General features: G+C 32.9%; 1 protein-coding gene across 2 annotated transcripts; it reads right to left on the reverse strand.

Moving 5' to 3' along the window:
• Positions 1–527: 527 nt before the first annotated feature.
• Positions 528–14,943, reverse strand: LOC114169944 (protein disulfide-isomerase 5-4-like). 2 transcript variants are annotated; one of them, XM_028055352.2, is made up of 16 exons: positions 14,755–14,943; positions 14,259–14,349; positions 13,967–14,061; positions 12,717–12,774; positions 12,416–12,600; positions 12,255–12,312; positions 11,738–11,778; positions 11,509–11,583; positions 7,805–7,861; positions 6,966–7,032; positions 6,730–6,873; positions 6,258–6,479; positions 1,183–1,335; positions 1,021–1,098; positions 842–926; positions 528–721 (listed from the first exon to the last, which is right to left on the reverse strand). In XM_028055352.2, the coding sequence occupies exons 1-15, from the start codon at positions 14,793–14,795 to the stop codon at positions 849–851; spliced, it is 1,443 nt and encodes a 480-aa protein (XP_027911153.1). In that variant the 5' UTR covers positions 14,796–14,943; the 3' UTR covers positions 528–721; positions 842–848. The 2 variants fall into 2 exon arrangements, with proteins under 2 accessions (XP_027911153.1, XP_085525161.1); XM_085669035.1 differs by having other exon boundaries at positions 528–926.
• Between the last annotated feature and the right edge of the window lie 8,957 nt (positions 14,944–23,900).

Genomic DNA, 23,900 nt, shown 5'->3' on the forward strand with positions numbered 1-23,900 from the left:
GAATGGAGCAGACATGTCACGCATATCGGAGATATATTATATACTATTAATATGAATTTCAAAATATTTGTTCGAGAAAGTCTTATTTCAAAGAATTTGTTCTAAAATACATTTTATGCGTTCTAAAAATTTTGTTCTGAAAATTTTATATTGAAAATCTTATTCCAAAATTTTTTGAAAAACTTATTCTAAAAAATCGAGCACATGTAATCCAAAAATCACTTTTATAAATGATAAAATATTGTTTTGAAAGTTTGAAGATGCACAAAGAAATTGAGGGAGGCCTTCTCGTTGGTTCACTGAAAATGCATTTCTTTATTGCACACACCATCAAATCAGAAAAAGGAAGGTTCTGAAAATGAATCAGAAAACGTATTACGGGTTAAAAATAATTTAATTAACTAAAACTGATATGATAAGATAAATAAATGTACATAAATTGAATATTGAAACAAAATTATGAATTTTCTAAAAATAAATACCACAATTGCAGCAATTAATGGGAGCTCAAATCACGAATCGAGAACTAAAAAGAAACCAAAATTTGCATTCAAATTTATTCGTCATCATGCTACTCAATACCAATTTTCCCCCTCTACTCTTTCTTTAATAAATTAATAGACACTCTTTCCTCAGCCATAAAAGAAAGAAGAATTCGGTGAAGGAAAATGTTGGAGGCATTGCGTACCTCGTAATTCTTATCCCTGTAGTGACCATTTCACTGAAGTAGCAAGAAATTATATTTGTAAGAACATATAGCATAGCTAGTTTACCTATAGTACTGCTAAGCGAAAATGAGCATAAAAAAAAAATCAGAGGCCCAACACTATACAATGATCACCTATCTATCAAAAATTTTTCCCAAGCTCAACTTTTTTCATCATTCTGATAGTGTTGTGCAGAATGGAGTCCAAAATTCCAGCTACCTGAAATTACAAAAGAAAAACATAAGACTTATCAACAATATAATTTTAAACAAAAAAGCCTAAAACAACATCTGGAACAATGGCAAATACAAACCGTGAAAACGCCTCCAATAATGGCACAGACATTAGTAATAAAATGTGAAAAAGACCTCTGGTTTTCTGTTATTAAGACCTGCAGACATAAACATTGTAAACCGTGAATAAATTTTATTTATACGGCAAAATTCACCCAAAACTATGACCTCCGTATGCAGACCTGCATTGGGGAGAGCTCAAGATGAAACTTCGCAACAGGAATGTCAACACTGTGAGCCACACTGCTATGCGCTGTGTACTCGTACTCCTCGATTAATCTATGACCTTTTCTATTCACTACCTCTGTTTTAACTATCTGAATATAGTGCTCTATCTGCAGAAACATGAGTGGTAGAACTATAAGAGATTTGGAAGAAAAGGAGAAAGGAAAAAAAAAAAAAACTTCTAAAGGTCCTGGCCATTCATGCTGGCTTGCAAATTAAGATCAATATTCAAGCAATCACGATATTTCCCACTATGCAACCAAACACTCAAAATTCATATACTACCCAAAATAAAGTCAAATAGCAAAGTTAATACTAAATTACAAGACTTGAAAAGATTAATATGAAAGAAAAAAGGCTTTTATTCAATTGATTTATTTGAAACAATATATTAGTAATAATTACAAAGATATCTATAAATCTTCTAACAAGTTTTAGTAATACACTTGATATCCTACAAACAACACTCCCCTCAATTTGGTGAATGGATATCTATCATTTCGAGCTTGCATGTGAGATCTTGAAATTGTTCCGTGAGAAGACCTTTGGTAAACAAATATGCTAAATAAAGCCCAGATGAAACATAAGAAGTAGTGATAAGACGATTATCCAATTTCTCTTTAATAAAGTGTAGATCTACCTCTGTGTTTGATCCTATCAAGTAGAGTTGGATTGTGAACAATATAGTTGACTTATTGTACAATAAAGAATCCTAGGCTATTCACATGCCAATTTCAAAACATTTAGAATAATTCTAGCCATAATAATTCACACACCCCATACACCATAGCACAAAATTCAGCCTATGCACTAGACCTAACAACAAAATTTTGTTTCTTAATTCTCCAAGTTCTCAAATTTCTACCAAAGAACATGCAATATGGTGGATTTCCTATGTGACAAACCCTGCATAATTTACATCAGTATACAGTTCTATTTTTTAGTTTTTCATTCCTCTTGAACAATAATCCCCTTCCCAGATTTGTCTTTAAATATTGAAGGATTTTGTTCATAGCTTGTAAATGTCTCTTCCTTGGATCATGCATGAATGGACTACTATACTCACAACATATACTATACTCACAACATAGGCTATGCTAGGTTTGGTGTGAGCTAAGTAGATGAGTTTTACCACAAGTGCTTGATATTCACCTTTATTCACAGAAGAACTACCTTCATCACTCTCAATTCTATGGTTTTGTTTTGTAGAAACTCCGGTGGTCATGCAATCAATCTTACCTATTTCTTTGAGAGATAAAGATGTCTTTCTTCAAGTTACTACTATCCCAAAGAAGTACCTTAATTATTCTAGATTCTTCATTTCAAACTAAGCAACAAGCTTTTCATTCAAGATATGTTTCCCTTGTTCATCATCTCCTACAACAATCATCAACATAGACCAAAAGAAAAGTAATTTTACCTTCGAGAGAATGCTTGATGAACAGGTTATGGTCACCTTGACTATGTTGATACCTCATAGATATCATAACTTGAGTTAGTCTACTAAACCAAGCAAGAGGTTATTGCTTGAGTCGATACAAGGCTTTCTTTAACCTGCACACCTTATTCCCTTCTTCAATAGACCTAAAACCAGGAGGAATTTACATGTAAACTTCATTCTCTAATTGTCCATGTAAGAAAGCAGTTTTCACATCAAGTTGTTGCAATTCTCAACAAAAGATAAGCTAATGAGAGAATGATTCTAACGGTATTCATCTTTTCCACCAGAGAAAATGTTTCCTCAACACCACAAGTTTGAGTATCCTTTAGTAATTAACCTTTGTAACATTCTGTGTCATCCGATTCATACTTTACATTACAAACCCATTTGCATCCTACTTCCTTTTTATCTAATGGCCTATCAACAGTTTCTCATGTCTGGGTTTTTTTTAGGACTCTCATATCTTCATTCATGGCTTGCACCCAATTTTCATCTTTCATTGCTTCTTGAACTGAAGGTTTCTAATTACATCAATATTAGAGAGGAAACTCAGAAAAGATGGTAGTGGTCACAAAATGAAAAATAGAATACTTGGTACAAGATTGGGTTCCTTTTCTCAAACCAATGGACAAGTCATTATTGTCAAACTCACAATTATTGTTCAAGGAATTTTTCAAAGGGTCAAGGGTGTCAGAAGAAGGAGCAGTTACCCCTAGTTCAGACAATTGAAGTTGTTCTCGGATTAGGTTAGGTTGCTTTCGTCTTCTCTGATATTGTATACTTAAGAAACTTATGTACAACTAATTTCTGGAGTTGAGGCTGACTTGGGAATATATATACCCTTCTTAGGAGGAACTTCAAAGACATCCATACAATATGAGTTAAGAGAAGTATTAGGAGTACCAAAGGTAGTATCAATATGAAGACAGTTCCCACATGAAAGAAACAAAAGATGACTATAGATTCAAAAGACTTAACTTCGAAAGAACACTTTCCCTGAAGCAGAGGATGCATGTAAACAGATTTAGTTTCTTCAGAAATGACATTTGTGGAGGTAAAAGACTTTCGAATTGGAAGGTGGTAACCATGATATCTCTTTCCATTATATGCACAACCAATGAATATGTTTTTAACAACTCTAGGATATAACTTTCCATAGAGGTAATTATGAAAATGGACAAACACAACACATCCCAACACCTGACTATGAAGACAATAGAGAAAAGGAACAAATGTAAAGAAGGAAAACATGAACTCAATGAAACTTAAACCATCTAGGACCAGCGAGAGTAATCGGTTAATAAGATAGGCAGTAGTGAGTATATCCTCACCCTAATAAGATTTAGGGACATACATTTGGGAAAGAAGTGCTTGTGTCACCTTAAGGAGATAATTATTTTTTCTTTTAGCAATGCCATTTTGTCACATGTAGATTCATGAACACCATTTTCAAGAAGGAATTTACAGTCATCAATAAAAGTGGCAAACCATTTAGCACCAGATATACTAGAATTTGATGCAACCCTCAAAAGTCATAATGAACCAAATCAAAAGGATGGACACTTCTTTTATTACTAGAAGGGTATGTGGTGCGATCATGGATGTTGAATCAGGATACAAACTATGTATCGCAGAGCTTATTTTCCATATCGTGGATTGTTTAGTATCGTGAATCGTAAGATTCATAAACAATTAAAAAATGTCACATATAAGACATACAAACATGTAAAGACAATTAATAATAACAACCACATTCAAAAAGAGTAGTATAGTCATCCCTAACCTTACTATCTTTCTTCGATCTTTCAAAAACTCTTTGAACAATAGCTTCCCCTCAAATTTCCCTCCCCTTAACACCATACAATTCTTTGAATGGTAACTTTCCAATTTGGCGTTCATTCACGCTAGCAACAACTTCAGCTACACCACATCCAAAATGCCAATGCTAGGTACAACCTTGACATCAACTTCAACTTCGACCCTACCACATGAACAGTCTTACCACATCTAGGTGGAGAAGAAGAGGCTGAAACAAAAGTCAAAACAAAAACCAAGAAGCATGATTGAAACCTTGTCATGTGCCTCGACACTCGTGGTTGTTGGATTGTGCATGTGCATTGTGTAGCGTTGTAAAATGAAGAGGCAATTAGCAAAAGGGAAAAAATAGGAGATGTGTAAGTTGGTCCCATTGAGTGTGAAGATAGAGAAATCGGGACTATTCGCATTCGAGACAAAATCAGGGACATCATGGCATGGTTGTTTCTTGTTCAAGTCGCAATTCAAAGTGCGATACGAACGATATAACTATGATACAAACGATACAACTATGATTCGAAAACACAAACGAGTTTTCCTACAATTCGTTTCGTTGGGGTTGTGAATTATATCGTACCACGCGATACTTACTACCATGTGTACGATGGTGCTTTCAAAGTGACACATCACATTTAAATGACTCTATATTCTTTGGAAACTAAGGAAGGAAACATAGACTTTAGAATAGAAAAGGATATATGTTCTAGACGACGACGAAGAAGCCAAATTTGAGGACTCAAGTAGTGCAAGACCAAAGACAAGAAGTACCCCTTTGTATTATGATATTAGCCTTAGTTTCTAGGTTTTCAAAGCAAGACAAACCTCCTTGTTCCTTAATTGTACCAATCTCGCTTGTGGCAAGATCTTGAGAAACACAATGAGTAGGAAAAAGGGTTACAAAACAGTTTAGGTCATGAGTAAATTTTTGAATGGAAACAAGGTAATTATAATGTTCTAGAACATAAAGGAAATCTTTAAGGTTTAGGGATGGCAAATGAGAAACATTGCCACATCCAACTACTAGGACACATGTTCCATTGGCAACAATAGTGTGGATACTAGAAAGAGAAACATATGATAAATAAGATGAATGACATGAAGGTGGCTTACTGATAGATTCCATGAGAGATTTTAGACATTCAATTTCAACATGTAATGCAAGCATTCCTTCTCCAGTTTTGGAGGATGAAAGGAGTATTGTTAGGCTTTTTCAGAATCTTAAGTTGCTATGTTAAAATAAACAATAGGAATTCTTTAACTCCCCTCCTAAATAAGACAGAAAGCTCCAAAGATGGCAACAGAGATAGTATCGAGGACAGCTATGGCAACAGCTTGGGCCAATGCTTCAGCAACGACTTCAACAAAATCACCGATGACAACTTCGGTGGTGTCTCTGACGACAGTCCGGTGGATGCAGTGGTTGGGGCAGCAGTATCAAAACCACAAGTTGGGTCCATTTTAGGTAACCGCAATAATTAAAGGAAATGGGTGCACTTCAAGCAAGCTTAAAAAGAACCATAGTTAAGACGGTAAAGAAAAAATATGGAAACAGGGCTCTCTAATATCAACTTGAAAATATTAATATGAAAGAAAAAAGATTTTTATTCAATTGATTCATTTGAAGCAGTATAACAGCCTCTATAAATAGAGAACTCTAACCCTATAGTAATAATTTCATAGAGATCCGTAGAATCTTCAAACAGCTTCAGTAGTATACTTAATATCCAACTAACAATAATAAGTTTTTCTGTTTTTCATATAAAATATTGAACTTACAGTAACATTTGCTCCGAAATCACGAGTATTAAAGAATGACCGGCCACCGAGCCTATCATGGCTGCTACCTAAGTATGGTATCAAGAGCTTCACATCACTCATGGCCCTAGGCGTCACTTTCTTTCCAAAAAACAAGTTGTTTATGACATGTGACATGTTCATTTGAGAAGCATCAAAAGAATGGGCGTCAGATCTAGCTGAGATGATCAAATTTCCCGGAACCTGCAATTGCAAAACTGCTTTACATTTCTTTCATGACTTTTCATTTTAATTTTACTTTTTGAAATCTTGGAAAAAAAGAACTAGTTATTTTACAGATTTTACTATTACAAACTGAAGCTTCTAGAAAAAGAAAAAGAAAACAAAACAAGGAATCCATTGATCATGGATATATATGAACACTACGGAACAAAATACGAATTTTGCTATAAATTACTGTTGAAGGTTAAACATCAACCTTTTAGGCATTTACCTTTTTCACTCGCACATATCCCTCTATTCTACATCCACCCGCTGATGGTGCTGGCCTTTTTGCATTATCTGTAGCATTAGATTTATCTTCCAGAGCTGGCTTTTGAGATGCTGTTGGGAGAGATGCAACTAAACCCTCCATAAACTGTAGGAAGAAAGTGAAGTTTAATAACATTACTAAAACCATCTAGTCAACTGATTCAAATAATGTCAATTTAAAATAAATATAGTGTGAACCTGGACAAGGCTTTCTGTATCACGATCTCCATAATAGGACTCGTGTTCATGATGCCCATGTTCACTTCTGAAATTGAAAAAGCATTCAACAAATTAAATTTAATAAAAAATCCAAATCGTTAAAACTTTAATCATAAACCAGTATGGTACACAGTAGCCAGGATGTGTGAAATATGAATATCATAGAGATATGACAAAAAGAATTGAAAGACTTCTAAATACAATGGAGAACCAAACACTATAACGAAACCCTTGAAATTTAACCAAGTTTGTACTAAATTTCTAGCTTCTAAACTTCTAAAATAATTTCTTATCCTCAATTCCATCATAAACCCTCAATTTGGATAGAAAAATAAAAATGAGGACTTTAGGTAAAGGATAATAGACAAGTTGACATAATTTGCTAAATTTTAAAAATAGGGTCTTAAGAAAACTTAATACAACCACAAAATTAAGTATATAATACCCTGAAAAGGATAAGCAGATGCCACAAGAGCAAGTGTTCATTATTGCCAAAATAGCCAAGGTGAAGAAAACCAAAAATGCATGTCCTGTATATTATGAGCTTTGTGCAGGGGTAACAATGATATTAATGCTAATAACATGGAATCAATAATCATAAATAGCACGCAACATATAGAGTAAATGGCTGTTAATCAAAAGACTGAAATAGAGGTAGAAATTTCTCATCAAACACTGGTTGATGAAAAATGGCTGTTAATCATAAATAACACATAACATATAGAGTAAATGGCTATTAATCAAAAGACTGAAATAGAGGTAGAACTTTTTCATCAAACACTGGTTGACCAATTGTTTTTCCCTAATGGATTTATTACCTGACATCACTTCCTTTACGGAAGATTCGAATGGATGGATACCCTTGTATATGATTCCTGGACAATAATAGAGATACAAATGAATTGCAAAATAAGTACCAATGCAGAATAACAAATGTTCAATAACAATGTAAACGAACCAAGGCAGAAAACAATAATAATTATAATGAAAAAACAATGTTGTGCTCAACACAGCAAACATTGCAGAAAGTATTTGATGTTTATCTTCTTCAATCTTATGCTAACAAGGTTTACAATGTTTGCGAAACTCAAAATTCTAGTATGTCCAATTTATGGTATAAACACGTACTTTATATCAATTGTTTCAACTTTCAATTAATGTATCTCTTGGAAGACAATTATTTGAAGAGAATATAATGAAAGAGTAAAAGTTGGTTTAGAGAGGTGGAAACAGAGGGGTTGATTTTATATAGAATGAAAAATATTGGTGAAAGTCGCTTCCCTTGTTGCAAGAAGTTATATGAAACACCTAAACATCAAGTTGCTTTATGTATCCATTTCTTTTGGATACTTCAGTGATATGTATCAATGAAGTATATAAGCATTGCCCCTTAATGAAGTTAGGAAACAACCGAGATTGATACCCTTTCTATTTGTAGACCATAGAGAGTGATTCATGATAACAAGTATTTGTATCTTTTATTTTGTTTTTAGTAATGTTCAAGAAATATGTTTTAATTTCAATTTTTCCAAATTCCATCTATATATTTATTATATTTTATGAATTGTATAAGTGTCTGTGCATATATATCTTACAAGTATCATATTTGTTGAGTACTGCGTTGTCATAAGTGTCTAGTGTTTTTATATGTGCTGCCATAGTGACATGAGTCTCATTAGAAGTATTCTTGTGATTTTTTCTATTTGTAATTGTTATAGCACTCTACGAGTTATTTTTTCAGTTTATGAATATACGGTAGAAATAAATAAATAAAAAAAACACCAAAATAGAGAGTAATTCAACTCCAAATTATCTTCCTTTTGTTCTAATTTTCTGCATAATTTGCAATAGCTATAATCATTATAGAACTTTGTTTCTTGAGTGTAAGATACCATCATCACCTCAGAAATACCTCCAATAGAGTGGTATCAAAGTTGTAGATCCTTGCAATAAAACAATGTAAAGAACGATGACCATTAACAAATAACTATTTATTGTAATGTCCTAGTTCCTTTTATTTGAGGGGAATCCTAGAAAGTGGATTTTAAGTCTAACTCAATCTCAACCTACTTGTAAACCAAAATTTGCAATTATATATATATATATATATATATATATATATATAATATTATAATTTGGTCATATCTCTAGTCAATCAATAATCTCCAATACACCCCCTCACATTGAGGACATCGAGCGTAGAAATAGAGGGAAGGGGGGCGACTGATAATGGGCAACATGATAGCCTCAGCCTTGCTATGATAGACTCATAAACTCTGATACCATCTTTAGAAGGTAGACTTTAAACTTAACTCAACCTCATAAACCATCTTGTACGGTGATGTTTGTATCTACCTATATATTATAATTGGTCATATGTCTAGTTAATGTGAAATCTCTAATAGGGAAAATTATGAATTTTGGGCTATAAAAATGGAGGCTTTGTTCACTTCTTTGGATGACTCAAAGTTAATACAAGCAAGGCATGAAGATCAAGCACTTACAATTGTGTAACATGTAACATGGAAGAAAAATAAAAAAACATAGATACCGATGTTCTTAGGATGACTTAGAAAGGGGTCTCATTAGCCAAATTTTCAAGTACCATGAGGGCAAAAACAACAAAAAGAAACATGGGAAACTCTTCAATAAGAGTTCAAAGAAGATTCAAAGGTGAGGACAATTAAATTTTAAGAGAGATTCAAAGGATGAAGAAAAAGAAAAGTTTGAATGAATACTTGAATAGATCGTCAAAGTTGGTGAATCAAATGAAGTTAATTGGAGATACAATCAATGAATAAAGAATTGCTAATAATATTCTTATTAGTTTGACTAACTAATTTGATCCTATGGAGATTTCCATAGAAGAAACTAAGGACTTATCAACCATGATTGCTCAAGGATTGATGGGTTCACTTAGATCTGGTGACCATAAATTGTTACATCACAGTGAAAAGTCATTTGAAAGCATGTTTCAATCCAAGCTTACTATATCATCTCATGTAGGTGAATCAACAAATAATGGTTGATTTGGAAGAGGAGGAAGAAATCCACGTGGAAGAGAAGAGGAAATATGTAAGAAGAACAATCATGAAGAAAAAGATTGATGGAATATAAACAAGCCACAAGGTTAGAATGTGGATATGAGCAAAAGGATTGTCACTTTGACAATCAACACCACAAGTCATTAGTTCAAGTAGAAAATGGTGAAGGGAGCTTGATCTTTGCTTGTCAAAGACAACTCGAGCATAAAAATATATGGTATTTGGATAGCATCTGCAGCAATCATATAATGGAAGATTGAGAAGCTTTTCTTTACATGGATTCTTCATTTGTTTCAAAAGTTAAATTACGCAAAGAGTGTGTTGAAGTAGGAGGCAAAGACAAAAATGGATTTACAACAAAGAAAGAGGCAGGTGATTCACGGTATGTGTTAGGAACCCAGAAACTGTGAGAAAAACGAGACTGAAAAGAACTAAGAAAAACTCCCAAACTGAATTATTCACTATTAGCTGTATAAGCCAAAGTTTACAAAGGAAAAACTTCCTTTCTAACAGGGTATCCCTATCACATGGTCAAAAGATTGTCAATACAAAAGAATCCCCCCTCCAAGGAACTGATTGGTCTAATTATATAGACCAACTCCCACCGCTTCCTTTATTCTTATCTTCTATAATAACCATTTCCACCACTTCCTTTTATTTCTCCTTGTGCAATTAACCTTCCATATCCTATCATTCCTTCTATAATACCTACTCCACTCTTCTTCAAGTATGTGTCAAAAAACTAGATGAAAAGATGTTGGATATTGAACAACTTTTGCAGCATGGTTATTCTTTGATTTCAGAATTTACATTCTTATTCAAAAAGAAGAATTGTTAATACGGTGAAAATGAGAAAAAACAAAAATTTTCTACTTACACTTAATTATGAGAGAAAAGAGAAAAGAGAAACCAAGAAGGCATATGAATTATTCTTGTTTATAATCAAGAAGAGATACAATGATAAGGAATAAAATCAATAATTAATAATGAGTGATGTAATCAAATATCATATTTCTCCATTTAATATAATCAAATCATATATTAAGCACAAGGTTTATACCAAAACCCATTTTTTCTTTCCATGAATGCTCTTTTCCTTCTTTTCTACCAAAATTAAGAAAAAATATATTCACCTTTTTCCTTTCTCCACTCAAGTTCATCAAAAGTATAGCTCTTATAGGTTTTTAATCAAATGTAAGAATGTTATTGCATCACTATACTGACTGCAACCCTAACTAGCTTACACACCAATCAAACATAGCCTCCATAGTTCTTACAATAACTTATTTTCCAAGTATGACTAGGCAACATTGTCTATATATATGATTCAAAAGCAAAAGCATACAAATGGTAAAAAGCCAAATTTCATTATGTAATGGATTTAAGTATTGAAAAAAAAAAAGCAAAACATGTCAACTGTAGGTAAGAAGCACAATCTTTTGGGGGAAACAGAAAAGTAAAGAAACTAGCAATACTACCTCCTGCATAAATCTGCCTCTAGAGTGCAATCCACCTTTGCCAAAATAATGCGCCCATCAATTTCTGGGTCATACCTATTAAAATTAATTAGAATTAATCAAATACATATTGGTCATTCAATTAGTGGTTATAATAAAAAATAACTAAATCTACAAATGAGAGGGGGAAATCTATCTCTAAAATGCAATTTCAAGAAGTGTGAGAAACAATGAATCAATAATAAAGTACCTCTCTTTCATAATTTTAGCTGTTTTCTCCCATGCAGGTTTCTGAAAGAAACCAGTAGAAGATTAATTCATGTAAAGTTTAAAATCTATTAATCCACCAAAAATGCTAAAAATTTATAAATCAGCCATCACTCCATATTAAAGGAAAGAACTTCTACATAATTCATTAATTGTATCAAAGCACATGGCTAACAATCTTATATGGGTGAAATGCAACCACCCTTATCGTAAGATGTTATTAAATATTATAAATCATATTTTTGCATTAGTCGCTACTGAAGTGTAACCGATGAAAGATGCCCTTGAAATAGCCTTTGCCAATGCTACTTAGTGGCTTGAACGGAGAGGGAAATTCCCCTTTTAAGGAATGAGACATTGTTGAAACAGGACCCAGTCTATTTAGGAAACAACAAACACATCAGGTGACATGGCAGGTGCCAATCTTGTTTCCTGATGAAGATGTACAGAATTATGTTAAAAAAATTATTACCATACAGAATTATGATAAAAATTATTACCAAACGTTGACACCAGGAACACCAAGGTGCATAAAAATTTACAACTGTAATTGGGAACCTGCAAAAGGATTATGAAACATAGAGTAAATAATGCATTTTGAAAGGAACTTGGGTAAAACAAGGAAAACTCAAATGAAATATTCTCAGAAGTGGCCACTTACTGATGAACATAATTATCAAAAGTATGTGTTGTGAGTGAAAATGAACCTTCAACAGATTCTCCATCTACTTCATCATCATGCTTTACAGCATTTGCAACTGTACCTGAATGAAACTCAGATCCAGTGGGTCTTAAATTTGAATCAATAGAAAACTTCCGAACTGTTTTTGTTATATTGAGCCTGTTCTGAAAACAAGAGGTAAAATATTAAGTACAAGGACTAAAACTTAAAAGAATTGGATGAGGGATCATATCATAAGTGAGTATAAAATGAATAAGAAAAAAGAGTAACAGAGACTTACTGTTCCCAGCACATCACTCACATCGACTGATGCAAACTCACATGAGAGTGCAGGAAAACTACAAAATAAGTTGAATCCATAAGCCAACGGCAACAGAGAAAGAGGAAGATAAAGTTTACAAATAGTCATTAAATTGACTTAATGTACTGGGTATAATACTATGACTTGCTATGGTATCCAAATGTGTTGTGGGGGACTAGAAGCTCTCAGAAAAACCGATGGACTGTGAGAGATGAACGCAATGTTTGGGGAACAACTTGACCACATGTCAATTTCACAAGCCATTACATGATATACCGATATTTACTCCCAGCCTTCTAATGATCATTTTCTAAGATCCCCATCTCATTCCCAATTTCAACAACACCCAGTTTCATGGGAAGGTTTTTCCAACTTCCTTCTATAGTAGTGTTATTGGATGTGGAGTTTTAAGAGAGAATTTCAATTTTCACATTCGTTTGGATCTTAAATCCAAAGAATTTTTAAAATGATGGTAAGTTGATAGGAGATTTGTTTAAAAGTAATAAGAAGGCCGTTCATATAAAGTTGAAAAAATGAAAGAATTCGAAAATTCCTACTTTTTTACGGTCTCCCCGTCAACTCTCTCATTCAAAGTTCTCTCTCTCTTGCACCTCTTCCCCTCTGACGCTTTTGTTTGAGTCTCTCTCGCTCCCTCTTTTCTACTCCTCTCTCTTTTACACCTCCCTCTCACTCTCACTCTTACTCTTTTGCACCTCTATTTCCCAATCTATCTCTGTTATGCATTTTTATAAATAAATATTGAAAAATGAAATTCTACATACAATAGAAATTAAATTACTTTACACAAACAAAGAATTTCAAATGCAAGAAATTTAAAATTCTTTATTAAAAAAATTGAAAATAAAAATAATTAAATTAAAGAAATTAAATTTACAAGCATTGTAAATTCCAAGGAATTTTAAATGCTCAATCCGAACACTACATAAGTGAATTTCAAGATTCTAGTCAAACTTTAAACCTTTTTGTTTAATAATTAATCAATAGACAGTAAACAACATATCAAACCCTAACCGGCCTCAATTTGCAAATAGAAGTAGATTGAAGCTCGCATTCCTTGTAACATGACAAGTTCATACCAAGATTCAACAAAAACCACAAACCCACCAGTATATACGTAATATTAAACAATAGTTAAGACATGAGCATTCACCATCTTTGAAAAACATCCTATTCAACCACGGACAGAAAATGCCTAAATATTATTCTACCTGATATTGAAATCGATACGTAGATAGTCATGATCAGAACTCTTGTCAACAATCACAGATGTGGAGGTGCTAACAGTCAAATAATTACTTAGTTCCTGAAACAAGGATGCAAGACAAATATCAAAATGAAATTTGAGCATCCAATTCTTAGAAATTTGACAAAACTAAATATAGATGTTCATAATTAAAGGTCTAATAGTGAAGCAGTATGGAACTTAACATCAATTCAAATTACAACTTTTTGTTCAACAATTCACAAGTCATAAACATGATGGAGGTTCCAGCCACTGACCATTCCAAACAAAAACATCATGAAGAGAGCTGCCAATATGGATAATCCCGCTCCCGACAACGACGCCTCAGTCAAATCTCTCGGGATTTTTCTGTTGACACAAATCAACATCAATAACATAACAAAAAAATCATTCCTAATTTCAAGAAGGAAAAAAAAAAAGAAGAGGAAACCTGCATTCACAAATTACTCGTAAAATTTACATCGAAAGCGGTGACATCCATAACCACAAAACTACTAAAAAGATTTACACTAAAACAATTCCAATTACACAAGAAGCCTCGAATCTAGGCAATGGACAAGTTCTTCATGCACACAGACACCGAAAATATCAGTCTCCGTGTTTTCTTACAGTGTGGACTTCGGTTTGAACCGTTATTCAAAAAGCTTAACAATGAGCACAACAAAATCCCAATAAATCTGTAACAGAAAACAACGATTCTGCACATTGGCAAGCAAATTGAAACCGATAGGGATAACGGAGAGAAAATCCGACCTGTAAAAATCAACGGATTTGAGCTTAGTTGCAGAAATCATGATGGCGAAATGGAGGAATCACAGTGAGAGAGAGCGAGAGATAAACAAAATTCTCTGAAACAGAAAGCGCAATAGCTATAGATTGCAGATCGAAGGAGCTTCCCTTTCTGCTGTAGCTTCTCCGTCCCCCACTCTCTCCTCTCCTGCTCAGGTGACGAAAAAAAGTTGAATATATTCAGAAAAGAAAAGGTAGAATATTTAATTATTAATTAGATTTTGGAGGAAATTTTAATTTTGCATAGTTGATATACTTAAATAAAAAACATAGCTAAGTTTTGAATATTGCATTACTTCATGGATTTAATTTAAGAGTGTAACTTTACAATACTTTTGTTACGTTTTATAAAATTCATTTGAAAGCAATTTATAGTTGATTTATGTACAATTATACATGAAAATTAATTTATTGTTTTATGGAGAAAAATAATAGGAAAGAATAACATAGGCAAAGGAAAAAACCAATATGAATCCAAGTATCAAAAGAGTTACAGTGATTTTTTTTATTGCAATTTAGCTTTATTCAATTTATCAATTTAGGTCATGGATTATGTGGTTGAAATTGTGGAAAGAGAATATAAAAGGAGGAAGGAATACAAACCAAAGGAGTGTGCAATGAGGTGTTGAATTAAGGTTTTAATTTTCTACTTTTTAGTTTAATATGATTTAAATAACTTTTATTGGTTTTCTCAAGATTATTTTAGTTCTTAGAATTTAAACATTTGTATTTGTGTTACAAAAGTTTATTTTGATTATTTTCTTTCCTGACACATGTTTAGATGACTTACAACTAGTAGAATGAACTGACTATGACTTCATCTTTTTAAGGTAGTTTCTGTAATAATGAAGGCTCAAAACTGTTCAAAAGAGTTTAAATGTCAAAATAATTTTATAAAATTTGAAAAAATGAGAGTAAAGGATATTTAATTCAAAAAGAGATTACAAATATCTTTTATAACAACAAATAAGAGCATTTAATTGAAATTTTTAATATTTGTAAAAAAAAAAAGAATACTTTCTTTTTATAAAATGAGCATGCGCTAAAAAGTAGGTTTAATTATTATATGGTGTAATAAAATTTACATTTAACTCTTATATTTAAAATTATTAACTTTAGTCTTTATTTATGTGATATCTTTAATCTTTTTTAATTCTTATAAATTCATATGTTATGGATTAACAAATTTAAAAATAATATTATAAGAACTAAGCATGAGTAAGAATTAAAATAATTATTTGTTGATATATGAATTAAAAGATAAAATATGTACCACAACAAAAAGTTAAATTAATAATCAAACCTAAAACTCAGTACAAAAGTATTTATTATTATCCTAACAAGTTAAATTTCACTAGTTAACTACAATAGAATGTTGTAAAATTTAAAAAAAAAATCATGATTATCATATAAAAAATGTAACGTCTCATTTAATAAATAAATCTAATTAAATAAAATATTACATCAATTAAAATATTAAAATGCCATGAGGCTTAATGTATAAGGATCTTGCAGTCATCCAAATATACCAAAAAGAAAACTAAAACATACCACGATGTCATTAACAAAACAGAATGTAAAAGTTTGACAATTGACCAAAACACATAGGCAATAGTGCCTATAGACAGTACTTGAAGGAATGAGATCCAACCATAAGTCAACTACACTGCAAAGTTTCCATCACCCTGTTGACCACTAGGGTTTTCCACATCTACTCACATCAATAAATTAATGATCTTTGCAAAAAGGTAAAACCACACACAAGACAAACACAAGCAAACAAAAAGGGGTAAGCTAGAGTAAAAAGGTTTTATCATACGACTAAGCATACAATTTAAAGGTCAAGTCCATATAAATCAACCAAGCATGTGATAGCAAACAACAAGACTCTAGACTCAATTATCCAGATACATATAATCAGTCAGATTCATTGGATGCTTGGACTTGTGGTGGCCTCTACTGCTCTATAGAGCCATTGCCAATGAGTTTCACCCTACCACGCACAAGGTTAGCCTTCAAACATCTAAGGTCATTATCCTGCCAAAGACTAGGGTCTCTTGTTACTCTCACCACTTGAGTCAGTACGCTCTACGTGAGACTAACTAACTCTTTAGAGCTTCAAGATGCAATCCTTACTTGAATCCTTACTTAATTATATACGTTGAGGCACCACCACGAAACCTTACTAAGAGGTTTGCACCACCATGAGCTCTTACCAAGAGGTTTATGGAATTACGTCCATCACACAAGGCACCACCATGAGATCTCACCAAGAGATTCATGGAATTACGTCCAACTCATACCATAGTCATGTCTCACCAACCAACCATAGATTTCTTATCATACCAATCTCATGCCAATATTCATTCCAACCAACCAATCATGATTCATGTTTTGTATTTCATACTCATCAAGCAAATCTCATTCTCATTTAATCTTATACAACATACATGGCATCATGCATCGTGCGTTTATGGTAAAACACTTTATCAGGCAGGCAAGCAACCACATCAAAGAATAAATCAGAACTAGAACACAATCTGTCCAGTCTCGTTCAGGCTAGAAGTCCTCGCTCAGTCGAGAGAGGTCCTCTCGCTTAGGCAAGCTCTTCTCGCCTCAACGAGAGTTCGAGTAGTGGAACAGTGGCTCCTGCGATTTCTCACTTAGGCAAGACGTCCTCGCCTGAGCGAGATTACCCCTCGCTCAAAACGAAGGCTTGTCGCCTGAGCGAAAGTTCGGGCAGGAAAATTTGGGCGAGCTCTTGTTAATCTCGCCTAGGCGAGACGTGCTCGCTTGGGCGAGAATATCAGTTCTCACCATTGTTCACACGTGCATCAACCAAGCATTCGAAACCCAATCAACATTTATCATTATTCCAAGCAACCACAATAACACATAAGCATCATAAACACGAAACAAAGCTAAAAACAGGCAGATATGAAGAAAACGCGAAAACCCTAGCTTCCCTTAACTAAACAAATGTTAGTAGAAAGTACATACACTCAACAGAGAGTCACCACAGTTCTAGGAACAGAGTTACGAGCTGGAAATAGTAACATCAGAACCAAAAATGAGATTACTAAGAGAACTCTAGTTGAAACCACGAAGAATGAGCGGAAGAATATGAAGCATGAGTCGAGAACCAACTTACGTGGGATAGAAATGGAGTTTACTAGCTTGACGAGGAACAAAAGCCAAACCCTAACAAAGCTCGTTGTTGCAGTTCTAAGAGGGAATAGGAACAACTTTTGGAAAGTGTGCAAAATAAGAGGGTTAGAGCTGGTTTAGGAGTTTTGGGCACCCTATGGGCCAGCCTTAGGCCCAACAGATTAGGGTAGGCCCTTAAACATAAGAGTAGAAAAAGTGGGTCTTACAAAAAATATCAGTCAACAAAATATTTTGATTAACTAACTATTGGTTTTTTAATCTTTCCAATTGTCTTTTTTAATATCACATTTTTACATACAATTTGGATTATTAATGAACACAATTAAAGCTAACCAAATATTGGAAGAAATAGTTTTTTTTTTTTATGATATATTTTACGTGGCGTAAAAGTTTTGTATGGGTGATAAAATAGAAAATAGACTATACTATACTATAAGTTAATTAGGCTAAAACAAAGACATAGAAAAATGAAAATAATTTTAGTAACTAAAAAAGATATTCTTAAAAGATTTCATATTTAAATTATCCAGATAAAATAGGTATATTATATCAGTTCTGTGTGCATATTAGATCGGTTCTGCAACCGATCTAATATGTGCCAATGTAATATGTCAAAGATATTATTGGGCTAAAACAAAAACATAGAAAAATGGAGAATAATTTTAGTAACTAAAAGAGATATTCTTAAAAGATTCCATATTTTAATTAGCCTTCACTAGTACAAAATAGGTATATTATATTGGTTCTGAGGTGCATATTAGATTAGTTTCGCAACTGATCTAATATGCGCCAATGTAATATGTCAAAGATATATTAGATCAGTTATGGAAGAATCAATCTAATATATTTAACTGAAAAGAAAAAAGAAAAGCCTTTTAAAAAGTGTTTTCTGTGTAACCCTAACTTGGTTTCCTTAGGCATTGGCACAACGAACCAACATTGGTGACAAACACAACACCACCAACGACAAGCAGATTGCCATTGGTATGAGCAGAACATCACAAGCAATGACCGTAGCAACAATGTTGGTGGGCAACCCAGAAGAGGCAGCAACCAAAGTAGTAACAACTATTTCAAAACAACCAAACAGATTGAGACAACGGAGTCACAATAGCTATGACCACAACGGTGAGAGGAACAAAGTGATGATTGCTTGGAGAAAGATAAAAACGTAAAGCTTGTAGTGAAAAGGAAGATAAAGATGAAAAGGAAGATGAAGATGAAGGAAGAAGAGAAAGGGTTACATTGAAAGAGAAAGGTTTGCGGCTTCGAAAATGGGGCTTCAGAAATGAGAGAGAAAATAGTTATTTTGTGGGTGGTGAGAAGAGAAGGAACTTCGTGAAAATGAAAAATGCAGAAGAAGGCCTATTAGATTGGTGGTTTTCTTAATCAATCTAATATGCACATATTAAATTGTTTTCCTTTATAACTGATCTAATATAGTTTCCAGTATTTATAAAATTGCCATTGCGTTTTGCATTACATCGGTTCCTCTAGAACCGATTTAATAGCCCATTCTATTTTGCACCAATGCTTACTAAAAAGAGGAAAATGTTCTTTTTTTCTCTTCTTCTATCTTTATTATTAAATATTCATCTTCCCTCAAAATTTATCAACTTTTTATTCTTCTTATCTTTTATTTTCGAGCTAACAATTGCTTTAGTGTAAAACAACAAATAATTAAGTATAAGACATCGCCATGCTTCAATTGTAAAATGATAATTTACATGTAACATTAACTCTACTGTATGGTTCAAATCCATGGAAGTCACTTTCACTTGACTAGTCCATCAATTCTAATTCATGCAGTAAAGGTAGCATCTAAGTCTTTTTTGTTAAAACTTAAAAAATGTAGTTTTTGCTCAGCGGATGGATGACTCACCCAACTCTTAGCTACATCACCTGACTCCATTGATCTCTCTAGGTGATCTTAACCCATTTTTAGGCTTAAAAGATTAATTTCAGTTTAAAATGTCACCTCAAATAAACTCAATGAACTCAACAAACGCATTTAAGATAGACTAACTCTCCCGGTTCCTTCCAAAATTCTTGGAATAGTAGATCTTGCAGAACACACCAAAACACAATCATCATCACATTTTATCAACAATAATAATCATCATTTCATCATGTGTAAACATATCACACATGCATCTCTTAAAAAAAACAATACCTATTATTCGCTCATAACACCAAACACGCATCACAAGAGTGATGGAAAATAATTATATTGAATAGTGGAATTCAGAAAGAGTTAAGAATACATTACATCCAACCCCCATGAATATGGGAGTTAGCTACTCCTCCAACCTTTAAAATGTGTCTCTACCTTCTCTCCTTTTAGGTCAAGTATCATTTTCCCTAAAAGAATTATTTTTCACTCTCTCACACAAAAGGGGGTTTTCCCCAAAAGTGGTGTTTATTTGCCATAAGGGTTATCCTTTTTTTTACCTTTGTCAATAGATTTTTCGAATTGGACTGGGCATGCAGCTTTTCACTTGATCTTGTACTAGAGTAACCAACTTTATAAATATCTCCTCTTGTTGATAACTTTGATAATCAAATTTTGTTAAAAGTTTTCTTAATTTCTTTTATATTTCCAATTTTATTAAATAAACCTAAAATATCTAAAAAGATAATAATAAAATAACAATAAAATATAAAAGTATAAAATAAAATAAAACATGATAATGTCAATTATCACTCTGACACTAACAACACACGCCTACTACTATTCAAAATTTGACAACACAGCATCTATCACATAGAGTCTACCTTAGCACCTAACTCACCTCGTCTATACCTCTTGTTTGTTCTTCTACTTAGCATCCTCCAAAGTTCACACATTAATCTAATCATTTTACCTACTTATTTCATCTATTTATATATTATTTGTCTAATATACCCTTTGTTTAACTCTAGCAGTTAGCGAAAAATCTAGGTTCTTAAAATTTGTTGCTTGTGTAAAACATAATTTTTATACAAAGCCTAATCATGTTTTCAACACTTAATCAACATCATAGGGTGTTGGACTTTTTCACTAACATAAGTAAAAACATTTTCTTCATCTAGAACCATCCATGTGTGCTCTAGATGTTCAATGTTGTTGTGGTCGTGAGCTTTTTACATTTTATTGAGTATATGATTGTTTTTGGTAAGTTGAATTGTGTTTAAATTGAGTCATTTTGATTTTATGATCTATATATTGTGTCTAGAGTCATGTGTAGACCATATATGTCATTACTTCCATGGTTAACCGTTTGAATTTTACCAAAACATGTTGTCTTCTTACTTTAGTGATTTGCATATTGATGTTACATTTCTAGTGATTGAATTAAACTTCTCTTCTCTTTTTGAGCATTGGAAATGCACCTTCACATCTAGATAACCGTGGTTATCTTAATGTTTAGTGTGAATTTTCCTTGTACTTGCTTAATCACAAGGGTGGCAATGTGGGCTTGGCCCGAAGGCCGGACAAAAAAACGCGGGCGGACCGAGATATTGAGCCCGTTGGCCCGCAAAAGCCCGACCTGCAAAACCCGTAGCTCGCCCAAGCTAGCCCTCGGGCCACACAAAAAATTAACTTATGTATATTGGTCACTTTCCTTCTGGGCTTCTGCATGAACATTTCAAATTCTCGTATGAGTGGAAAAGACAAGTACTATGTATTCTGAATGTGTTAAAATTTGAAGAATATATCGTGTATGTCAAAGTACGTATATGAATATGATGAAAATGTTGAATTATCAATTTATCATTCAACTCCCTAAAGTTTTTTCTTAATTTTGTGAACTTGTTAAAGTTTTCCAATTTGAACATTGAAAGCTTTATCATAAGATTTTAAAAAAATGAGGGATGTGCTAGACTTTTCAACCTGCATTTTCAATGTGCCACCCCTACTTAATCACTTAATCACCAATTTCATTTTCTATTGTGTTTTGTGTTCTTTTAATTTTCTGAATTTGAGTTCGTACTTGTTAATTAGTTCTTAGCAAGTTCTTAGAGTAAGGTTTTCATTGTGTTTGTTTCAAGTTCATATTCTATATTTTGACACATTGAAGTTTCCATTTTACTACTTGCTTTTTATTTTTCATTACAACTTTATATCATGAAGTATTGTGTGGTAGTGATTATGTTTTTGAGTTGAAAAGTGCTGCTGGAAAAGTATTAAAAAAAGAAAGAAAAAGAGCACAAAAGAACAAAAGAAAAGTGCCAAAAAGAATTAGAAAAAAAAGAGCAAAAGAAAGTGACAAAAGAGTATGCTAAAATCACTACTATCACTTGCATTTTGATTTGTTTTTGTGCTTTAACTTTTGGAGTTTCAAATATGGAAAAATATGCACAAAAGTGTCTCAGTTTTGAGTTTATTGAGTTTTCTAGTGCACCAAAAGCATTCAGCCTTTTGAGTCTAGAAGCATTCATTCCATTCCAACTTTATTTTGGTTTTTGTAATACATTTTAATGCCTCTCTTGGGCAATTTATTTTGTGTGCTTATCTTATTTCTTTACATTATTTGTAGTTTGTCATTCCTTTGATTTTCTCTTGAGTGTGTCTTAGTTATTCACTCTTTGAAGTTAGTATTCATTTAATTAAGCTTTTCTTGCTTTACTTTATTGGCTTCTTTTAGTGTTGGTGACATTTTGGTGAAAGACTCTCTTTAGAGGAGGAATAATTACTTGAAGTAGCATATTAGAGGGTGGAAGCCAAAGTGGAACTCCAAGCTTTAAGTGAAGTTCACAAAGGAAAAGCAAAACTAACACTTTAGTGAGCTAAGAGAAAAGGAGTGGAGTGAAACACTTGAAGACTTTCAATTTTTGAATTTCTTTGAGTTGTAATTGTTTAAGTTATTTACTTGTGTAACTTAGCCTAATTAAGTGTCTTGGGGGAGCCTTAAGTGTTCTCTCATCTTTTAATTATAACCTTTTTCATATAGTAAAAGAGTTTGTAGATGGTGAATGTGTCTTGCAACATCAATCCTCACCTTTCACTTAATTTCGTCTTAAAAGTCTTGTGCAAAAATATTTGAGTTCCTTTGCCTAGGAAAGACTTGGTATATAAGCAATCCAAGTGATTCATCTCTATTTCCTGGAAGAGAACTCAAGAAGTTTGCTATCTACTTCCTCGTTGGAATTTCTTAGAAATACTTTAGTTTTGAAAACATAAAAAAGAAATCATTATAGGATCTCGCAACATACTTCTTACTAAGGTGGTAGTGACTCAAATGATGGAGAAAAAGGTTTGAAACAACTTACACATCAACTTAAGTGATAAGTGTCAACTATTAGTTAAATTGCATATCATTTAGACACTTATCTTGCACTGTGTAAAAATCATTAAAATTGCCCTAATTTTACATAATTACAAAATGTGATCATGAAAAATAGAAAAAGTGGAAATTAATGTATTTTGTGTTGTTTTGAAGGTAAAATGAAGGAAATTGTAAAGTTGGTGGTGAGCTCCAAAAGTTGTAGCTCAAGCCATAAAGATGAATTGAAAAGTTAAATTTTAGGCCTGCAGTTGAGCAGCGAAATTTGGCGCTTAAGCCACATTTTAAGAAAACTTCACTGCAAAGAAATGTTAAGCTTCAGATTTGAATCTGAGCAAGAATAGGAAACCTCGATGGTAAGGAAACCTCCATTGATGTACTGCAGAAGATGAACACCCAAGCTTGGGAAGAAACCCACTTTGGAAGGAAACCTCTATGGCTAAACTTCAAGATTTGGAAGTTAGAACAACATGTTAAAATCTATAAATAAAGGGCATAACCTTTGTTATTTTCATGTTGGTTTTGTATATTATTCTAGAGATATACTCTTAGACTAGCTTAGTTATTATAGTATAATACTATATAGTTATGGAAGGAAGGATGCTACTCCAAGTTCATCTTGTATTCATCATCATGAGAAACTAATTCCTCTATAGTTGGGATTAAATGTAACTT

The sequence above is a fragment of the Vigna unguiculata genome, chromosome 11 (assembly GCF_037176805.1).
Source record: "Vigna unguiculata cultivar grain cowpea cultivar isolate G323 ecotype 2 chromosome 11, ASM3717680v1, whole genome shotgun sequence".
NCBI classification, from domain to species: Eukaryota; Viridiplantae; Streptophyta; class Magnoliopsida; order Fabales; family Fabaceae; genus Vigna; species Vigna unguiculata.

Bases quoted from the DNA above. Each gene is read 5' to 3' on its own strand.
- LOC114169944 (XM_028055352.2), bottom strand. From the start codon at position 14,795: ATGATTTCTGCAACTAAGCTCAAATCCGTTGATTTTTACAG. The intron at 12,313-12,415 runs GTAAGTGGCCAC...ATCCTTTTGCAG, and splicing joins TTTGATAATTATGTTCATCA to GTTCCCAATTACAGTTGTAA. The intron at 7,033-7,804 runs GTAATAAATCCA...TTTCAATTTCAG, and splicing joins CGTAAAGGAAGTGATGTCAG to AAGTGAACATGGGCATCATG.